The 23,515-nt window shown below is 36.7% G+C and overlaps 1 protein-coding gene across 7 annotated transcripts in view; it reads left to right on the forward strand.

Moving 5' to 3' along the window:
* lcorl (ligand dependent nuclear receptor corepressor-like) overlaps positions 1–23,515 on the forward strand; it is a 107,247-nt gene that overhangs the window by 7,751 nt on the left and 75,981 nt on the right. For 6 of the 7 annotated variants that reach the window (XM_059035275.1, XM_059035276.1, XM_059035283.1 and 3 more), the window contains exons 2-6: positions 19,418–19,483; positions 20,878–20,957; positions 21,798–21,927; positions 22,361–22,588; positions 23,295–23,367. In XM_059035275.1, the coding sequence (XP_058891258.1) occupies positions 19,418–19,483; positions 20,878–20,957; positions 21,798–21,927; positions 22,361–22,588; positions 23,295–23,367 (577 nt within the window). The remainder of the gene's footprint in view (positions 1–19,417; positions 19,484–20,877; positions 20,958–21,797; positions 21,928–22,360; positions 22,589–23,294; positions 23,368–23,515) is intronic. The other variant, XM_059035278.1, reaches the window with a different exon arrangement.

Consider the following 23,515-nt stretch of genomic DNA (forward strand, 5'->3'; position numbering starts at 1 on the left):
ATTTCAGTTTTTGAGAATAGCGAATTCTGTTTTTCCCCACTTCTTTCATCAACATACATGGCATTTGAACATAAATATAAAGTTGATAGTTAAAATAAGTAAAATAGTAAATTACCACTTTTTTTTATTATTTTAAAGCCAAGAGGTTTTTTTTTTTTTTTTTTTTTTTAAATCAGACTCTTGTTCCTGTAATAGTAAGTAAAGCACCTGAAGACTCTTCAAACCTGTCATAATGTTTATAGGCATCACTTGGCTCATTGCCAGTATTAAGTAAGAAAACCTAAGAATTATATTCAGAAACAGATGAGAATTATATTTACAGTCTTCCACTAACGATGTAGTTCAGTCTGTGAATTAAGGTGTTTTGAAAAGACGTGTTTATCTTATTGCTGGCATTACAGTAACAGTCCAGCAATGTCATGTGAGAGTACACCTATGTACAGTACTCCACAAATTACAATTTCACGGGCTGCGTGGAAATCGTGAAATTAGCCTAATACCGCGATTTTTACAATATTCTTAAATAAAAATACATTTCATAATTATTTGTATTTCATACAAAAAAAATCACATTAATGAAACTGTACAGCTCTGTTGTATGCCTGCGTGTACCATTCGCCATTCACATAGTGCTGTGCCGTGATTGTCATGTGGAATTAAAATACTACACACTGTAAACAAGGGTGTCTGCAGCAGATCACGTAAAGCAGTATCCAGCAGGAGTTTTACACAGCGATGGAGGTAAGCTGTTCTGTATGTCTTGCAACGTTACAGTAGATCACTAAGTTACCAAGAATCAGCTTTTGACAGCCATTTAGAGTCAATTATTCACCTGAAGAGAAAGACGGAAATCCAGAGCAGTACTGTGACTGCTTTACTTGCAAAGAAACAAAAACGGTGACTTCCATGTTCCAAAAGTATTTTTTACAGAACTTCATCTTTAGTCCTAGTCGCACCCCCCCTTACTGACTCTGGGGGCTCGCCTCACACCACTGGTCTAGGTAACCAAACTAACGGTTAGTGTAAGGCAAGCGCAGGCAGAGACCTTAAGGATAGATAGAAGTTACCGGATAGGAGTAATTATTTATAAGTTAAATAATAGTAAACTATAAAATAGTATTCCCTGTTGGGTTATGGTATGAATGTGCATACAGTGTCAATATAAACTAAAATGTATTGATTTGAGGGTAGTTTGCATACAGAGTGAGCTGTAAACAAGACAGGAGAAAGATTATTGCTTTTTGGAGGGCAGTGATCACTTGTTCCTGTATTGTGGTTTGTTGCCAGAAACAAACAAACAAAAAAAAAACTTGTTAGGGACACAAATGCCCTGTAGATAGCGCAGACCTTTCAATCTTGTGTATGTGCAATGTCAGCTTTTGTAATGAAGGACAGCTGATGCTCGATCGGAAGGCTCTCGCGGGCGGGATTGGGCCCATGGGCCGCCAACTGAATAACACTGGCCTATACTGATTTAAAACGTATTTATTAGAAGCTGAATGAAACTTGCATTCCAGGTCTTTTTTTAGGATGTGGGTGGCTATATTACAAACTTTACCTGTAAGCTGTTTGATGTGGCTCTATGAAAAGTATAATTTTTATTATTGTAAAAATAAGATATGTATTTGTTTATTAGATCTTGAGGAATATTTCATCTGTGTTGATAGTTCCTAGGCCTATCCACCAGCAAGTATAGGTCATATTAAAAAAAATAAAAATCAATAACAAATTTAGTATAGATTTTGCTTCACCGGCATAAAATGGGTCTGCCATTCTTTTGAACAATAGTTGTACATAAACCACTCAACCTTGGCTGAGGAACATGCAGTGCTATTAAAGAAAAGATAACACTGCAAAACATCTGCGCTCTATTCAAGGACTTCCAAATTTTCTTTTTCAAATTAAAACATAGGAATTGTCTTAAACTCCCTTCCAAGTAGTTTAAATCCCTGACACTGGATAGTAGGGCTCGAGAATTGGGAGATTGCTATTGGTTTTGATACCATGACAATTTTTCCATACCATGGTTTACCCTGGCATGCAAAAGTAGTTTGTATGTGTCTGTCCCTGCTGACTCCTAATTGGTGATTTGCTGCTTTAGAACTTGATCAGAAGAAACAAATTAAATAAACCCTTTTTTGAAAGGATAAAAATGAAGCATTCTGGTGCAATTGTGGATGGTTTAAGCATGTGCTACACTCATAGTGGTCTTCTTGTAGTATCTGTAGCACTGCTCGCAGCAAGGCAAGATCAACGAAGAAAAATGGAATTTTAGAGTGTCAAGCCCCTGCAATACAAAACTGGCTGTAAATGTGCGTGGAATTGGTGACCGCACCTTTTAATTGTGCACAGTTGTAATGTGAGAAACAGCATGCTGCAGCTCTCATGCTCAGCATTATTCAAGTCCTGATCTGACCACATGTACTGTAACAGACAGCTCTTATGATTACAGTTATAGTACCAGTTTATTTTTCAGTAAAAACAAGTTTACTGAAATGTGTTTGTTCTGCTATTTTCGATATTATGTACACAACAGCAAGCACATTGTCATATATTTGAGATATTTTCATGAGCACAACCTGAGAGCTACATTTATTGAATGGCAGTTTATTTTACTGCAGTACACTTAATTTTTAATTCTCCAGATTAGGGGTGTTAGAGTCTGTTTAACTTAATAAATGTTTTAACTTTTAAAAATATATAGTTTTTAACATTAAAATAAAAACATTTTGAAAAGACTCTGTGTAAGGGGGTTAGTATGCGCCCCCCTCGATGTGCGGTCTCGACAGCAGGAGAAACCCGGAAGTCAGCCATCTTCTTTTACATCGGCTTTTCTACTCTCCTTAAATGCAATTGATACCTGTCAATCACAACTGAGAAACGCATTAATAGTAAAATTGGTTTAATTTACGTTTTTTTTTTTTTTTTTGTAAAACCACTAAATAGGCTTTTAAATCCTAAGCCTTACTTTTTCATTTAAATGCTGAAGCGACTCATCTTTATTAATTTAAATAGTTACTCGTCATAACGATTGTAATAACGTGTCCAGCAAAACGCTTTATTTTTCATTATCACTTTAATAAAGATTAGTCGCTTATTAACATGTGGCGATCTCGTTTGTACGTTCTGCTTGTAATGAAAAATGAAGGTTGGCCTATTAAAAGCCCAGTTTGACAGATAAAAAAAATAACTAAATTAAATCAATTAAATTACTAAGTTAAGCCCTATATAAAAATAAATGTATAAAAACAGTGAAGCATTAATGGTCTATTTTGATTAGAGGGTGAGCATTGATTGCATTATTACAGAAATGTTATGCATTTAATCAACCAGTGCCAAAATCCAAATCGCTAATTTATCTTACTTCCTGTATGAGACAAGAACAAGTTATGTTCACAACAAACTGACTATTCCAAGTGCAGTATCACATTCATTCAAAGAGTCAATATTCAGTTTATTAATAATAATAATAATAATAAAAATAATAATAATAAAAATAATAATAAGAATAAGAATAATAAGAATTTACTAATAGCAATAGTTTGTACTTATCTGACTGACAGCAGTAAAAAAAAAAAAGAAATAAACATGAAATGGAAGCAATCTTCTGTTTTTAACTCGAGTCTCAGAAGAGCAAAAAAAAAAGATCAACACAGTCTTCTGTAATCTGGCTCAACAAAAGACATTAGTTGAAACCGGTATCCTCCACAATTGAAATTGGTTGCATGCCATTTGCGATTGTGTCGATAATCAACCACGTTATGTTTTCAGGCTGAATTTGATCGCGTTACTTAACATTTTGCTTGCATGTCTGGGCCCCACCTCCTCCATGCTAGATCAAGCTTCAGTAGAAACAGACTAGTCACGTGACCAAAAGCATGCTGGCTATTGGGAGGTGACTATCCAATAACAATGATGCCAAGTGACAGAGGTAGGAAGTAATACCAAAGAAAAACGCAAGCAAAAAAACTGAGTAGCCATTATTTGCAGACACCCTCTTGTTCTTAATATTTGACGTGCACATTTGACAGTTGAAACGATAAGCAAAATTAAAAACGTTTGACACTTTACTACCGTTTAAACGATTTACACCCCTACTCCAAATAAATAAATAAATATATATATATACTGTATATATTTGTTATCAGCAGTACACTTCCTAATTACAGTAATTACAAAGTGTTTCTATGCATTCTGTTTTCCCTGCAACAAAACTCACGCTGCATTACTGTTATTATGGCAACGTCTTAAATGACTGCGTTTGCTTCTATGGCTAGTATTATCAGCTCATCATCTAACTAGGGAGTCTGCTGCGTGATTCAATCATCCTTAAACTCCAGGCAGTAAACAAGGTTGTGACTGCTATAGAAGATGCAACACACAAAAAAAATCTGTTTGTAGGACTCAACTTTGTTTAGGCTGGAGAAAGATAACGTAGGTTTATTGGAATTAACACAAACCTTTCAGCTTGGTACGGTGACCTTTTCACTTACTTTTTTGTTTAATTATTGAGCTTATTGCTGCATTACAGCCCTTCATTAAAATAATTTACTATGTTAAGTTTTCAGGGCATTTTGTAAATGCATGTGTGCAACACACAAAGCTTGTGATTTTTTTATTTTTGGTTTTTGCTGTTCTAAATTTCTTGATGCAACTGTTCAAGTTCTTTTTTTTTTTTTTTTTTTTAAATAACACAACAGTCCTCGCACACATTTGGTCACCATCACAACTGTTGTATGAAACTAGAGTTTCCGTATTCTGCTGGTTAATAATATACAACACCCCTCTGCACCTTAAGCATTTGTGTATCAGCTGACAAGGTTAGTACATTTCATGGGATAGCTGTGGGGGAAAAAAAAAACAAGAATTAATGGAAAGGCCACCAAATAATGTAGATTTAGCTACATCAACATACACAAGAGCTTTTAAATAGTACATTGCTTAATACAGTTAAATAAAAGCACAAATATCATTGGGTGGAATTTAAAGTGGTCGCTTAGACCAGGTGGTCGCTTGAGCAGGTTGTGTGTGTGTGTGTGTGTGTGTGTGTGTACATATATATTTTACATCCATTTCCAAGATTTCAGACTTTTGTTCAAATTCACGATTTTCACGATTTCCGTGGCCTCCGTGACAAAAACATATCCTTAGCTATTATGTACTAAATATCGCCTTACAGTACAATAAAACGACAATGATGATACCCCAAAATAATATTTTAATATTGTTTAATTAAGTAGCCGTCGCAAATATAGTATTAGGTGGTGGATCGCGCCGGTCACCCTGGTACCCCAGTCTATCGTTCATTTCGCATCATGAGTGCATTCCTTATGGCTCCCGCACAAAAACAAATAGCTTCATACGCAGGTGGATTCTCGCAGCTAAGCAACACTATTAGACAGACACATAAAGAAAAAAGCAGAAGAAAAGTTCATTAAACATATAGGGCTACTGATTTCTCCATGAGCGCGAAATTAGGCAGTGGGAACAGAATTTTGCTAAATTCTACAATGTGTAGATTTTTTTTTTTCCTCGCCGCTCGTTTTATTTTATTTTTTGCACTACACCCAGCCAAGTTGAGTTAATGTGACTTCTCTCACGTGTCTCTGCTGAAACACAACATGGCGGCTGGTGGGATACTATTCTGCAAGTTTTGCTGTCATTCGATTGATCATGTACGAGTCAATACCATTAAATCTCAACAGTCGTAAAACATATAGAACAAGAAAGCAAAAAAAGACAGCAACAATGGCAAAGCACTGCATTCTTCTATGCTGAAAAACTTAGACTTAAGGTACTATGCTCAAGGCAGTAAGCTAAATTAATTGCATATTTAATTACTGTTTTAGTTTATTTCTTTCCACTCTACCTGCATTTAATAAAGCTATAATTAGCAATTTTTAACCATGTCGGTTAAAAAGCTTAAAGCTATTTTTCTAGCTATACATTCCTTGAAGGAAATGGATCGCTTTACTGTGTAAATGATGTAGTTTCTGCACTACACACCGCTTGTTTCATAAAGACATTCTGTCTGGAGCCGCACCTTGTTAATGTTGGTGTAGCGTGCACGGGGGAAGGCAGCAGCAGGGCTGGTAGGTGACGTAATCACACACAAAGACATAAGCCCGATATACGCTTCTTGCAAGGGAGACAGCTCTTTTGTACCGTGGTATCGGCGCTATGCTTTAGTGCGAGAGGTCCCGGGTTCGCGCCCGCCCTCCGCCTGTGTGTGGATTGCCTCGCCCAGTGTGATGTGCCTGCCTGCAGGAACCAAGATCGCTACATTGGCAAATAACAAGAATGAAGAATTAGCAAATAAACCATTGGGAGGATTCATTATGCGTTTACATTAAAAGTGGCTCTATTTAAATTACAATCGGGTGATATAGAACAAAGAACTTGTGAAGCAATGAGTCAGTCAACACGCCTTTTTTTTTATTTAGTATTTTATCCTGGTTATTGTAATGCCAGCATATAAGATACCTAGGTCTTTCCAAAATACCTTCATTTGTAGAATGAACTATACTAAATGTAATAGTCAGTTTATTTTAATTTAGTATGATCTTTATTGATAGTTTTGGAGGAAACACACATAGCAAGTTTCAATGTCTATTTGCAGTGACAAGTGATGGCAGTTTACATTTATCAAAACGTTAGGTAAGCGATTTAAATCTTTATTAGGATTATTCCGATTAACAGATTAATCAACTATAGAGTTTCTCGGATTTATATATTTTTTGCAGTTTAATTGTGCATGAAACGTGCATTCTAGTTAGAGAGAAATGTGTGCTGCTATTAAGGGAAGTGCTGATTTTGAAGCGCACTCTCTCTCCCCTGGAAGTGTTAGGACACTGCGGTTTTAAGCTTGTATAAAAAGGGGTTAAAGTTGTGTAAAAACCATAAGTTGTCTTGTTTTGTACAGGAATTGCTGATAGTGTGCTACGGATGTGTAGGCCTATATGCATTTGGAACTGGAGTGCTTATCTATGTAGATTTAAATGATTGCCAAACATGTGTCTGCAAAGTTACTTGTGTGCATTGTAACCAGAGCTGTGGTAAAATCCAGCGTGGAGCATTTATCCTGACCAACACAATAAACTTGATTTAGTTATAAACCTCAGTGTTTTTTGTTTCTGTGTTAGTGCATTGTTAATAATTTGCTGTTCAGGTGTTACCTCAGAGTGGTTAAACAGTATGTGTAACTGTGCTGCTCTGGCCCCTGGGGCTTGTGGGACTGAGTTATCAGGGTAGTAGGATGGAAAGGTGACATTTGTTATATTTACTAAAATAAAACTAATAATAAAAGTGGTTTTTAAAAGACCAAATTCCCATTGGGCTTATTTTTATTTATTTAATTTTTTAAAGATTTATTGATTTTTTTTTTTTTTTTTTTAAGCATTATTTACTATGCAGGACAGCTGCTATAGATCGTTACCTTTATGAAAAAAATGTGCACAGATTAATCTACAGATTTATTATTTTTTAAATCAACTAATGCCCATAAATTAACCAATCAAAAATTGAGTTACAGTCTTACTTTTTATACAAACTCTAGATGTGTAATAATCATTTGGCAGCTTACTGGTGTGATGTCATGTAAACTGTAGACCTAAATTTAACAGTATAGGTCTTGGTGTTAAAATATATTTAATGGTTTTACTATACGTATTTGTTCGCTCATTGGCATCACAAAGAACTAAATATTTATTGCATTATTCCAGGATTATTTTGCAATAATTGCATTATTTCAAATAGATCGTTTTGGTAATTCACACCATTCATGACACTATTCCCATTGTCTCAGTTTTGCTTTAAAGTGGGTTGTATGGTTGTATTTAATGGTAAACCAGTACAAAGTATTTATTGTATAGGTAAGATACCCCCATCTCTAATATACATAAAGCCCAAACAGCAATTAACCACTTCAAAACCATGACGTACACCAAATGAAAACCCATTTACAGTACCATGCTGTACGTGCGTACGTCAAGTTTCCCATTCTATTCTATGATCGGTTTCTCTGTCTAGCGTTTCAGGTTTCATTCTCCAAGGCAGCGCTAGTACTGTGGAATGTGCAATGAAAGTCTGGGGAGGGTCAGGTGACATTTGTATCCAATTGCGTGTCATGTAGTGATTCTAATCTACCGGTGGGCGTTTAGAAGACCGATATTGCGGGAAGCCATTCAGCTTTTACAAGTTTATATATTTTATAATATATATATATATTACTTGTTTAGTTGTAGTTTTATATAGTTTTCAGCGAAAGCTAAACATGGCAACGTACGTGGAGAGTGACAACGGGTTTGATGAAGATTTCGAAGCTAGTTTGGAGGATTTCGATACCAGCGACAGTGATGCTGACTTATCACTCAGCGATGATGATGAAGAGGATGTGGAGCCAAGAACAGCAGGGGACTGGGTGTTTGTTACTGATCCCTTCGATGATGCCAGTCCTCCATCATTTGATTTTGCACCTGTTTACACAGATGTGCATCCCGCTGTGGAACTTGAGAGTTTGCGTTCTCCATTGGAGTGCTTTTTGGCTTTTGTTCCCGAAAAGCTAATACCTTTGTGACTGTACAAACAAAAGAGCATGCAGCTAATTTACAGGTAAGCCAGCTGCAAACGGGAAGCTGTTTGGTTTGAAATGGCAGCGCTGTGATGAAATACTATCAAAACACAGTAATGGGTACAGGCAATAAAGCAGGCATCTGACGGCAGCCAGATCCATCACAATTCCTGTGCAAAGTAGCCCTGTACACGCATTTGAGACTATTCCACCAACACAAGGGAAGCAGAGACTGCAAAAAAGGTGCAGGGTCTGCTACTAAAATTAAAACAAAAGAAAGGACACAAAATGTGCAGTGGTTGCGAAGGCAACCCTGGGTTCTGTTGTATTGAACATTTCAATAAATGGCACAGAGCAAGTTGATAATGGCACCCATTTTGATGTTGGATTTTTATTTGATAATTACCGATTTTTTTTTTGGATTTTAATTTGGTAATTACCGATTTTTTTTATTGTTATTAGCAGCGTTTTTGTTATTTGGCCAAATAAACGCCACTCAAACACATCAATTTTCAGTTTTTTCCATATTTAGCATTAGAACTCTGGATACATTTTGAATCAGAGAATTGTGAGAAGTAAGATTTTGTTTTGTGCCCCATTACTGCATCTGTCACACAACAATTAATGTGTTTTTTTTTTTGTCCACCTCAGCGTATGACTCTAGCATACTGCACTCATTAATCTCAGCATACACAAAGTTAACATTTTTTCCGAAGATTAAACATTCCTCATGGTACACTGATTTTAAGGTTTGATATTTATGTAGCTATAATGATAAATGCCATTTCTGTCATCATCACCGTGGTTTAGTGTGAACATATCTTAATGTTTTTGATTTGTTGTATATTTGGTTATACAAAGCATATCTCTCCAGTAGAGGTCATGCCAAATTATTGTCAGGCATTGAATTCACTGCTCAAAAATATTTAAACATTCTTGCGTAGGTTAAGTACTAATTTATTTGGGTAATTCCATATGAAATCAATAAAAAAACTGGCATTTTTCACTTGACATCCTCTGATTTTGATAAACTTTTGCACATTTATTGTCTTTGGAAGAAATGGTTACACTGTGAATTATAGGCCTGAGTGACCTCCCATTCATGAGATACAGGTCATCAAAGCTTGATCTAATTTGGACCCACCCAACCTTTATATGGTCATAACTTCCTCCAGAATTGACATATAAACTGGTGCTGGTGTCATTTTAAAGCTCTCAAATAGGACTATATACTCATTGTATCAAGATTGATGTGAAATACAAGATATAAATTGTGTGAATCTGTGACCTGTGACCTCACCCAGGTTAAATCGTGTAACCTTGGATTTTTGTCAGTTTTTGATAGATTGTAGCCTAGACCCTTATCTACATTTCCTGCAAGTTTCATTTTGTGCCTGCCATTGGCCGAGACACAGCACAGAGTTGAATGCAGTGTCAGGTGAATCTTTTAAGTGAAGCGATTACACACCTAATACAATTAAACAAAAATATTTATTTGCAATCGAGTATACTCTCCTCTCCTGTTAAGTTGAAGCTGCAGTGAACTGGTGCAGCTGTAACAGCTATTAATGCAGTGCTCACCTGTTATAATGCGCCCTGTTATAGTGCGGAATCGGTTATAACACGGTTGGGTCGTGGCTCCCGTTTGCTCCATACTGCCATTACAGTAGCCCTTTTATAAGGCGGAACACAAATAACACAGTCTTGTAACTATGGTCCCCACTATAGCGTTATAAAGGGTGAGCACTGTATATTAATGAATAAACCAAGGCCTATTTACACAATTGCCTAAAACAAATACAGGTGACTTAAATATAAATCAATACTGAATTGTGCACATTTTAATTTTGTCCCCAGCAGTGGTACTTCTGTCAGCGCATGTTTGGTATTTTAAGTGATGCTTCTCCAGGAGCTGTAATTATCACTGTTCAGATCCAATGAATCGCTGAGCCTGGAAAAGAAAACCATTGTTAGAAGTGGTGGAAATGTAGGTATTTCATTTTCAGGTCTCTGTCCTTATATTCCTGCATGCAACACAATTTACCACTCGCCTATGCTTAAGTTGCCCTTTTCCTTTGTAGCCTCTGTCAAGGCTTTTGATGCTTTGGCATCTCCTTGTGTCTCAGGGTGTATGTCCTTCCTGTTGCAGTTGTTGGCTCCACTGATGTCAGCACATCCCCCAGGTCAACAATAAATTGATCTGGACGGCGTGGGAAACAGAATGATCATGCTGGTCCATTCGGATGCAGAAAGTTAATTTAACCCTCCTGTTTCTTCTGATCAGCAGACACCACCAGTGACTGGTCATACTGAACAGTAACATATCCCTTCACTTGGTCAAATGGTAGGACATCCTCATTGACTGTGATTGATTCTTCTCTTTGTTTTGTTGACTGGGAGAAGTCTCGTACAAGGACATTTACTTTGGAGACTGGTTGAACGAAGTGTGCCAGGCACAGTTGTTACCTTGAGGAATCGTTGCTCCAGAAAATCTTGCTCAGCTTGCCATTTTTACTAGTGTGAAGTATTCTACTTCAAGAGCAGGAATTTTGTCTTTTGTAAACCTGTACAATTAGTGTGGAGTCTGGATCTGGTCATGGTATGGACGCTGCAAACTGGCTTTTGTTGCCATTCGTTTAATGGTTCCCCATCACGGGGTCCTTTGCCATGAGATGCAAAGAAGTTCCACTCTGCTACACTCCAAAATCTTCCAGGTTCTGTCAAATGTTGAGGAAAATTTTACAGTTCTTATATTGCCCTGCACACCCGTCAGAAGTAATAGATTTTTCTCGGGCGCCTCCCAAATTTGTTCTCCAAGAACCTCAAAAGATGCTTTTGAAAGAAATAAACAGCAACTGTGTCATTAGTCATGCATTCTGATGTTGCAACATATGAGATGTGTTGAGAATTCCGATGTTTGTCTCGCCAATAGCAAACAAAAGAATATATGGTTGCCCTAGAGTTGTTCCAATGGTGTGATTTTTGTGCTTCATCTTGCATGACAAAAGTGAAACTTTCTGCAAAATCACCAGCAACTAGGAATTTGCAACTAATTTTCTTGAAGGAATTCATTGCTCAGCTGTTGATAATATGCAGCTTGCATCTTTGCTATGAAATCATGTTGACAAAGATGTTGGAGATGGCTTGTGAAAGTCTGTATGAACTGATCAACAGGTTCATTGATTGTCTGAAGGGTGGATCTGTCAGTTGTAGGGCTGCAACGAAGAGTACATTTTGACCTTCGAAGATTCGGAACACATTACCGAAGGAAGGTTCAAACCTTCGATGGTACTAATTTGCATAATTTATTGGTGACTGTTGGAAAACATGGATCGAGAATTGATTAGCAGTTTGCTACACATGTGGACTGGCAGAGCTATACTGGTGTTCTTTTCTGAAAAGAAACTAATATTGCAGATAGCAGACTGTTTGGTTCAAATTGCATGTACTGCTAACAATTGATAAGAGACCTTGTGTCTACAAGCTTCTTGTCCAACATTGACTGCAAGCTAACAAGATAACAGTGCTATGGACCAGAAGTGGCCAGGCTCTAAGACTTTTGGGAATACAAAGCATAAAGGAGCTAAAAGGCTCCCAGGGACTGCCGTTGGACCCAAAGGTTCACAGGGAGAGTAAGAGATAATGCCACTGGACTCAAAGGGTCTAAGGCAAAACGGAGAGATAGTTACAAGGAAGATGACAAAAACCAGATGTATGGACCTTTTTGGGGCACCAGGGGTTTGAGGAATGCACTGAGTTCAGAGGTCGTCACACACACACACACACACACACACACACACACACACACAATGAAATATATGTTAACAGGATAATGAGTTGTACCTTTTCTATTGGTTAAGTGTCAGAGAAAGAGGAGGAGAGAGACGCCTATGCAGAAGGGTATTTAATGTCATGCAACAATTGTAAGAACGAGTATTCTGTTTGTCCTGTACCTGGGACCAGACTCCCTGCATATTTCAATAAACCTAACAACTGACTGAAGAAAAGGACTCTGTGCAGTTTCTTGAATCTACTTACTCACCATCCTTTTTTTTAAGTTACATCAGTGACTAGGGATGGGTCGCCTTCTCCAAACCTTGCAGCGCAGCACACATTTTCAGCGTATTTTGTCTGGATTATCAACAGTCAGTTTAATGTAATTGATTAACAAACTTTATTGTAAAATTATACATCACTTATCACAGACTTTATACATTATGTTTGTTTAAATAATTGATTTATTTAATATAGCGTTGACAAAGCTGTTCACGGCTTCATTGTATAATGATAAAATGTCGTTGGCCTCTGCTAACAAGGTGGTAGCAGTAGTTTTAGTGGTTATTTGCATTACGATGAACAGGTCACTCATGATCTCTGCATCGTCCCTTTGGTTCACAGCCGCAGCCAGCCTCCTGCAGTAACATTTCAAAGCTGCGCTGGGCTATGCAGAATCTGTGTTGAGTGACGTGTACAGCGCATCTCTGCGATTCTGTGCAGCACTGTGCAGAACTGCAGAAATCTAAGAACACGACCAATGTCTCAATTAAAATGAACACAGACCCGCGACTGCAGCAGGATAGCTTACTTATTATCAATGTAGTTTTGTTTAAACAACTTATAACAGTATTCCACTTTTCTTAGGTAAGTGAAGAAATCTATTTTTGCAAACTCCACGTGTGCAATAATCATCGAAGCTTATTTGTGCAATGTTGTGATGTGTAGCTATAAATCCAATAACACGTTTTAGTATTAGTATTAAAATACATTCTTTTTTGCTATACATATTTTATTTATCCAGTTGAAACAATAAACAACTAATCTCTTCTCCTTAAATAATAACCTGTGGTACATGTTTGTGTTTTAAGCAATAAGACCGATCCTTTCCAATTGTATTTACCATCAGCTAAACGAAGTATTTAATTTTATACGTTTAAAATGTTTTAACAAACTACAGCACCATGTCATTTTGAGCAAATAATAGATCTTAATACTGTTGTAGTATAACATTGAGAGTGTACAATTTTAGGTTGTTTTTTTTTTTAATTCTGATTGTCTTTATAAAAAAGAAACATACCAAGTTAGTAAAATACTAAATACCAAATGTTTAAATCATTCATACATTAGTCTTTATTCATTTAAGCCTTTATTTTATAACTTGCATGATGTACTGTATACCGTGATATTAAGGTCACCACGGTGTTTTATTTAACGTTTATCATAGCGTGCAAATTTTATACCGTCCCATCCCTACTGGTGACGTCACCATGCTACTGATTATATTTGATTGAAAATCCTATTGTTTTACAGGTAAGCCATATAAATGGAATGAAACATTCATATGTAGTTTAAAAATACATTATATAGAATAGTAATCATGTTTTTATAATTGAAATAAAAATACATGTTTATTTACACATAGTTGATGCTGCTTGCACGTAAGATGAGATCCTCCCAATGGTACTCAAAGAAATGAAAGAAATTATTTATAAACCGCTAACCAAGATCATGCAACAGTCTCTTGACACAGGGGTTGTACCGACAGACTAGAAAATAGCAAACGTAATACCGATCCACAAAAAGGGAGCCAAAACCGAACCATGTAACTACAGACCAATAAGCCTGACTTCTATTATATGTGAACTTATGGAAACTATAATAAGATCCAAAATGGAAAATTACCTATATGGTAACAATATCCTGGGAGACAGCCAGCATGGTTTTAGGAAAGGGAGATCGTGTCTAACTAACCTACTTGACTTTTTTGAGGATGCAACATTGAAAATGGATTACTGCAAAGCATACAACATTGTTTATTTAGATTTCCAGAAAGCTTTTGACAAAGTCCCGCATAAAAGATTAATTCTCAAACTGAACGCAGTAGGGATTCAAGGAAATGCATGCACATGGATTAGGGAGTGGTTAACAGGTAGAAAACAGAAAGTACTGATTAGAGGAGAAACCTCAAAATGGAGTGAGTTAACCAGTGGTGTACCTCAGGTATCAGTATTGGGTCCTCTGCTATTCCTAATCTACATTAATGATTTAGATTCTGGTTTAGTAAGCAAACTCATTAAATTTGCAGACGACACAAAAATAGGAGGAGTGGCAAACACTGTTGCAGCAGCAAAGGTCATTCAAAATGATCTAGACAGCATTCAGAATTGGGCAGACAGATGGCAAATGAAATTTAATAGAGAAAAGTGTAAAGTATTGCATGCGGGCAATAAAAAATGTGCATTATAAATATCATATGGGAGATAGTGAAATTGATGAAGGGAACTATTAAAAAGACCTAGGAGTTTATGTTGACTCAGAAATGTCTTCATCTAGACAATGTGGGGAAGCTATAAAAAAGGCTAACAAGATGCTCGGATATATTGTGAGAAGTGTTGAATTTAAATCAAGGGAAGTAATGTTAAAACTCTACAATGCATTAGTAAGACCTCACCTAGAATACTGTGTTCAGTTCTGGTCACCTCATTACAAAAAGGATATTGCTGCTCTAGAAAGAGTGCAAAGAGCTATGGTCGGGAGGACGATGGGCTAGCAACGTCATACAAGGGTAACATAACTTCTGGCCATACAGAGTTCAGCTTCTGGTGGTCCTTGTTCTGCTTCTTTAAGGTGTGCCCTTTAGTGCAGCGCACTGCACGATGCTTTAAAAATGGGTTACAGCGTGCTTTTGATGTCTTTAACACCAAGAAAGCCATTGGAAGTACTTGCCATTTATGCAGCAAATTGACTTCAATATCAAGTAGACTGCAAAACTGCAAGAATTTTAGCTACAAATATTTAATGTCAAGAATGTTAAACTAAAAGGTTTAAGGACACACCTTAGTTGAGTTTTCTTGTTTTTCACTTTATAAAGGGCACATTTCAGTATTGATCTGTATTTAATTCACCTGTGCTACACTTTAGTCATGTGTTAATTAGGGGTGAGACCGAATAGTCGAACATTCGACTATTCGATAACGATGGCACCTATCGACAAGTGAATCCAACATTCGAAAGCTAAAAAAAAAAAAAAATGTATATATTGATTTTATTTTAAAGCCTGTACTGCTGATTGGCTCTCTATGTAGCGGTAATGAAGATTGACTGGAGGGTGGGATTTGTTATTTCTTGTCTGTGATTGGCTAAACTAGAACGTACCTCGGCTAACGATGGCTTACTCACAGAAAAGTTCTGCATAGAAATACTCTGACAAAGTAAATGAAAACACTGTTAAGTGTAAAATATGTGCAGTGCAATTAAACTACCACAAATCTACAACTGGTATGTTAACCCACCTAAAAGCCAAACACCCTTCTGTGACGCTAGCAACGACAGAAAAGAAAAGAGGACCGCAACAAACCGCCATTGCATCCTTTGCGGTGAGGCATCGTCAGTGTGACAACGTCGTACGTGCTGAAAAACATCAGCCCTTATTGCTAATATGGTGGCAAAGGACATGCTTCCCATAAGTTTTGTTGAAGGTGAGGGATTTCGGGAGTTGATGAAATTTGTGGAACCTGAATACACAATCCATGCACGAAAAATCCTGCACTAAAACAATTACCACTCGACTCGAAAAAAATGCATGCCGATTCAGCAGCGTCTGTCCGCAGAAACTTGTCAAAGGATGAAAAGGTGGTGATTACTACAGATGCATGGACTGCACCGAATACCGAGTCGTACGTCATTGAGGATTGGGAAATGAAAAACGTAGTTCTACAGACTCGCGCCACGCCAGAGAGGCATACAGCAGAGAATCTCGCAAATGTGTTAAACACCGCTGTAGACCATTCGGGTTTAAGGGGGGAAATCACTGCCTGTGTTCACGACAATGCCAGCAACATCATCTTCGGAGTTTGTTGAATGGGACTCGAATTTGTGCTTTGCACACACTCTGCAGCTCGCCTTCAACGATGGCTTTAAACTTGGTGCCATACATAATGTAGTCGGTGCGGCCAGCCGTCTTGTGTCGCATTTTCATCACAGTGCAATAGCTACTCAGGCTCTGAAGTTGAAACAAAAACAAACAACTCTGCCTGAGCACCGTCTGCTGCAGTATTGCCGGACCTGATGGACATGCTGATTTTTTTAAACAAGAATAAGTGAACATGATGATAATAATGGACATTGCTAGCCTAACTATTCCTAAAGTTTTAGTTAGGATTTTTTTTTGCTTCCATGAAAGGCTAGTGCGTTAATGCCACTCAGGCCTTTTTGTTCATTCATTCATTTATTTATTAATATTATTAAGCTAGCTACATACATAGCAAGCTGTTGCCTATACAGGCTATTTATTTTTTATTCACTGGAACTCGAACGCACAGGTATGTTGCCGATTTGATTTAACGTAGACCGGTAGTCTATATGTTGTGTGTGGTTTGAAAACGTGGGAAAAGTAAATCGTTTAGTTAAATGGATTGTATAAATTAGCTAGCTAGATAGTCTAATGCATTTTGTATTTCGCTGTTATGACCGGAAAACATTATTGCCACAAGGATGCTAATGTTAAGGCATTTGCCTCGCAGCTCACATTGCTAAACTATCATTGAATGAAAATTAAATTAATAATTGAATAAAAGGCGGGGGGGGGGGGGGGGGGGCGACTATTCGATTAGTCGACCTCAACAGCTGTGGAATTATCGATAGTCAAAATATTTGTCGTGCACATCCCTAGTGTTAATAGGCCAAATTAATTAATTAATTAACATGAGTCTGTTACAGCTGCACCAGTTCACAGCAGATTCAATTTAACAGGTGTGTATACCCCATTACAACTAAATATTTTTGTTTAATTGTATTAGGTGTGTAATCACTTCACTTAGAATATTCACCTGAAACTCTGCATTCAACTGTGCTGTGCCTCAACCAACAGCAGGCACAAAATTAAACTTGCAGGAAATGTAGATAAGGGTCTAGGCTACAGTCCTGTCAAACACTGACAAAAGTCCAAGGTTATGTGATTTGACCTGGGTGATGTCAAAGTCACAGAATCACACAACTTTTTCTTAACCTTCACAGACCCTTCCATAGAATGAGAAGAGAGTTCTATTCGAGAACTTTAAAACGACACCAAAACTACCTTTCTGTGTCAATTATGGAGTAAGTTTTGACCATGGGAAAGTTTGGGTGAGGGGTCCAAAATGGGTCAACTTTGAACTATATCATGAACAGGATGTCACTCAGGCCTAAAATTTACATTGTAACCATTTCTCCCAAAGGCAAACATGCATGGAAATTTATCACAAATCAAAGGAAGCCTTGGTTTTTAGTGATTGATTTCATATGGAATAACCCATTTTACTTTTTATTTATTTATTTATTTATTTATTTATTGCATTTTGTGGCAAAGTGGTTAACAGTGTGTAGGTGATCAATGAACAGACAATTATAATCCAGGTGCAAAGTTGTTTAATGTGTTTGTATATCCAGTGCCTGACGGTGAAACAAACAGTAAACAATAAGTGATGTCAAGTAATACAGTGGCATGTATTACTTAATTTGTAATCCCCGGGTGTGTCCCGAAATAGTCTCATTCTTTTTACACCCACACGAAACACAAAACACATACACAAGTCCGTTAGTGAGTGAATTAGTGCTTGTGGTGCAAATACAGTTTATTCATGATAGAAGTGCAGTGCTGTTCCGGGTTGGTGCTGGCCCTTGGCGACCGCTCCAGAACGTGTTAGCCGTCTACTAATAACAAGACACAATTAGAGACAAACAAAACACCCACGATACGTTTACACAAGACACAGGTCCTTCCAGGTTGTTCTCTAACCAAAACGAAGGAACAGATTATGCCGCTTCGTCCCCTATTTATACCGTCACACATGACCCCTTGGTAAACGATTGCAGCCGCTCCTCCAATCCGCGGCTGCCACATCATTCCCCTGCCGGGTTGAGGTCAGTTAATGCACCGAAGCTCTGCCCCCTTTCTAAATGACCAACTTCCTTTTAACCCTGGAAAAGAAGTGTCAGGCCAAACAGTCCAGGGTACTCTTTTCCCATTACTTAGCGCCCTCACAGGTCGGGAGGGAGATTTACCACCAAGAATCATTGTCTTTCTGTCATACATTTTATATAGTGCTTTTTATACAAAAGTATCGCAAAGCACTGTACAGTACATAGCAGAAAAAAAGAACAAACCACAATACATTTGTATAGCATGTCTCACAAACAACTGCCACCGTCGGACCATTTAAATAATTCAGGGCCTTGTAATTAACAGCAACAAATCAAATGTAAAGAGGCCAGAACAGGGGTAATATCTTCACTTTTTCTGGTTTTAGTTAATTCTAGCAACGGTATTCTGAACAAGCTGCAAGCAGGATACCACACATTTTGGAACACCAGAAAAAGTGCATTACAATAATCAATTCTGGATGAAACAAAGGCATGCATTAGTCTCTCTGCATCAGATACAGAAATAATTGGTCTAAGTTTGGCAATATTTCTCAAATGATAAATATACTTTGGTAACTTCCTTAATGTAAGTCTCAAATGATAGATGAGTCAGTGAATTGAGTGTATCTGTTAATTTTCTCCTATCCCAGGGGGAACATTTTATATTTTTAAAAACATGTGACTGTTGTGTGATGGTGAAATGAAATGTGAAGGATGGTATGCAGCTACAAAGAAAATTGCAGCAAAATAACTGGGTGGTTGCTGTGCGCTGTTCTTGAATCATTTTGCTTTTGCATTAGCAAGTAAGCTACTGTACTTTTCATTTTGCTTCACATGCAAGGAACAAGAAGACGAAGGCACATCATGGTTTTTTGAGTATCTTTTGAGTATTTATTGCGCATGTTATGTTTGTATGTGTATTTATTGAACTACATTTCTTTGTACTTGCAGGTTTTGAAAGTATACTAGAAGGGCTCTATGGGCCAAGGCTACTTAGGGACCTCAGTATATTTGAGGGTAAGTTTTAAACTATTGCATTTTTCTAGGGTTTTTAGGTTTGTGTTAGTTGTTTTTTATTTATTGCGGTAATATGTTTTTATATATACATGGTCTGTCTGCATGGCTCCTAGAATTATTGATGTTTGGCAGTTGATTAAAACAGAGGTTTAATATTGGGAGTTGTCATCTAACATAGACACCTGATCAGAGTCACGTGCCCCAGTAATCTCTCAAATGGTAAAAGGCTAAATGTTATTGGAAACTGTTCTACTTGGGGGAAACATGCTTCCATGCTATGCTAAAAAGGAAGCATCCAGACCAGCATGTTTCTTTTTTTTTATTTATTTATTTTTTTCCAGGCTTGATTGTGGGTAATGCACAAGAAAAATGAAGCTGCTTTAAAGATGTGCACAGTTAAAATGGGAGAGAGATTCACTCGCTCGCTCACTCACTCACTCACTCACTCACTCACTCACACACAGAGTGCGTCATAAACATACATAGACCACTATTTCTCAGAGAAATAAAGACCACTTGTATTCCTGTTTTGTAAAGATAATGAAAACCTCTATTTATAAGCATCAATTAATTGCCTTTGTGATCTGATAAAGTTAGAAAGACTTGTATTTGAAACTAAATGATTGATTGTTCCAGTATAAGCATTTTATCTATTCTGTGTTGGCTAACTAATAAATTAATATGCAGAACTACATCTGCTCTGACATTTGTTTAATCTGAAGACAGCAATACTGGGGGTGTGGCTGTTCTAAAAAGGACCATGCAGTACAAAATATGTCAGACCATGAAATTGCATCTTCATATGAACATATGCAAATGTACAATATTTATACAGCCAGTTCCGTACAATGATAGAAAGTGTTAATGCTTGGCTGTAAGAGGGTTAATGTTTAACCATAAACATACATGTCAACTACAGATGTCTGCTTAAGTGTTTGAACAAGGGGTTATGTATTCAAGATCCTTTCCATATAAATGTATGTGATGCTGTATTGATGATGTTGTAGGATCATAAAGTAGCCTAACTCTAAATGGTGCTTCTCATAATATCTTTCCCAAAATGTCAAAGAGTTTAATCCTGAAGTTTAAACATTTAGGGAATTAAACTAAATCTAGTTAAGATGTATTGTCCATGCTTGCTATCCAAGTAGCTAATGAAATATACAAATAGGAGCAAAACCTAAGGAAATATTCAGCAAAGATCTATCAATTTATTATTATTATTAGAAGACTTGGAAGTGATCACAGATGGACCAGGTTTTCACGTTATTTCAGCTCGTATTTCAGCTCGTATTTTAACATCATTTCCTGAATATGTAGAACGTACTGTATTGATTGAAGAAACATTTTTCTTGGTAATCAAAACTAAATGTTGTGTATTGATATTTCTTTAGACTGTGAACCAGATGAGGTGAAAGATTGGTCTATGGATGAAAACTGTTCATTTTGCAAACTACAAATAGAGAAAGTCAATGTAAGTGTATGTGTTAATAGGGTCAATAAAAGATATAGACCTGTTCTTTACTTACATGTTTAGCATTGTTTGATAGATGTAATTATGGAATTAGTAACATTTTAAATACTTTCTGTTCTCCATTCTATGCTGAACTTGACCAAAATATCTAAACCAAATTAAACGCAACACTTGTTCTGTTTTGCAATACATAACAAATAGTTTGATTTGTGTAAGGAATGTAATCACATAATGGTGTGCTAATCTAAATAAGAAGAGACAATTAAGCAAACAATGTGCTGGTTATAATGAAATAGAATACCATCTATCACAATACCACACAATACAGGAATGGAAATAATTATTCGATTGCACAGCAGTTTGATCTATTCCTAGCTTTACTAGGGGTTTAATAAGACACACCTGAGCTTGTTACCTATACACCGTGGCTAATCCAGCTCCTATTAACACCTGGAATAAGCGGAACTGTTTTGTCTTTTAAAGTCTCATTCCCCATCCCTGCGATACTGTGTATCCAAAAATGTTACTGCAAGTAAAAAAGAAAATTGCAAACTACCACACAGTTAAACACAGCATAGCAATACAGTCCTAGAAATAAGACTGCCATTCATAACAGATTGTTAAACATCATATTTTACTTTTTAGTTTTAGGCCTGTATACAATAGGAAACAAAATCATTAGAATGATTTTTAGTTTTCTAAAGGAATTATTCAAAATAATCTCTAAGGGGCAGTCCAATGTTTAATTAAATTAACCAATTACAATAGAATTTATTACGTTCATGTAGGCTCATTCGGCTCGGCTCAGTTCTGTTCCATCTGTAAATATTCTTCTTGCAGGATAATATTCCCACTCTTGGTTCATCACAGACACCTCCAACAGAAGAATCTCTATCTCAGGGCCAGTCTAACACTGAGCAAATTGAATGCCAAGCAGAAAAAATTCTTCATGCAATCTTTCAAAAGAAAGGTAAAGTAAACCCTCTGTTATAGTCGTAATGGGCCCTTTTTAATGTCTCGAGCAATGTGCAAGATAATGAACCTAGTTTTTTGAAATACTAATGTTTTGGTGGCTTGATCATAAGTTTTGTGTTGGCTCTTCATTTAATATGCAGTTGTCAGTAAATTTATTTCTTTCATCCTAGAAAATGGTGTCGGGCTGATTTAATTAAACTGTTTACAAAAAGCTAAAAAGATTGATGGATTTTTATTATCAATTAAAAAGCATAATTCAGTGTGCTGCTTTTATATTGTGATTTAAGGTCTTTCAAATCTTTGGTAGCCTGAAAAAAAATTAAAAATAAGTAAGTCAATGTATGTGTTTTGATTTTATAGTGGCTATTTAAATATTTGTTAATATGTTAATGAAGTTTGATTTGTTTATTTTTGTCTTTCTTTAATAGACCTTCCTCAGAACTGTGATCTGAACATTCCCTTAGTTGCTCAGGAATTAATGAAAAAAATGATTCACCAGTTTGCTATTGAATATGCTTCAAAAAGCTATCACATTCAGGAGACAAATGTATCATGTGCGGATTTGGATTCAGTTTGTAGCAGTCTCCAGCAACCACAAGATCAAGATGGACCGTTGGACCTCACTGTGAATAGAAACCAACAGAATGTCGAACAAGGTAAAAATAGTAATACAGTCGTCTCTGGCTAAGAGAACACTCTTCGGGAAGCAAGCAGTGTTCTTTAAGACAGAGTTGACCACCAGAAACAATATGCCAAGGCCAATCACGATATGAATCGATAAATACAAATGTGTTTTATTACTTGTGTCAAGATGCATGTGCATCAACATATGACTAACAGAATAAGAGAAAAGCAATAGGCAAGCGTATGCTAATAAACTAACTGACAAACTAATTAACAAAGCACAACAACATACAATAAAAATGCAGCAGCAGCTCTAACATTAATTATGAATATGAAAATTAATTAACATAGTTATTAACAGCACCTCTACACATGTTAAAAATAAATAAATAATGCAGCAGCAGTTCTAGATTACTCTCACGATGACATGTCAGATTTGAATAAACCATTTGAGTTTGAGTTATCAGGTTACAGAACAGTACTGTATCAGTTTTGAATCGGTTAGCAACGAATCGCTATTGGTGCAAAAAAGGTGTTCTTTTTAGCAAAGTTTCTGTTCCTTTAGGTGGAGCATTTACAATGGGGAAAATTCTGTTTCACCACAAGGTTGTTCGCTAAGATGAAGTGTTCTCTTAAGAGGTGTTCCTGTATGCGGAGACTACTGTAATAATTTACCGTACTCTTGCCAATTAAAGTAAAGTTTGACTTCTCTTGTATTTTTGTATTCATGTTTTGCAGTAGATGGCGTGCTTGATCTGTCAAAGAAAACCAGTGCCACTTCTGCGTCAATGTCATCAAATGTAGCATCAGGGTAAGTACCGTTCACAGTCTGTTTGTTTCAGAGGTGATTTATGTTCAGCTGTTAGACATTCTGTTTGGAGCCTTTTACTTGATGGCTTTTTTTTTTTTAAATTTCACTTTAATTTCCCAGGGCAGTATTGGGCACTCATGCTTGTATA

Source organism: Acipenser ruthenus, chromosome 1, assembly GCF_902713425.1.
Source record: "Acipenser ruthenus chromosome 1, fAciRut3.2 maternal haplotype, whole genome shotgun sequence".
NCBI lineage: Eukaryota > Metazoa > Chordata > Actinopteri > Acipenseriformes > Acipenseridae > Acipenser > Acipenser ruthenus.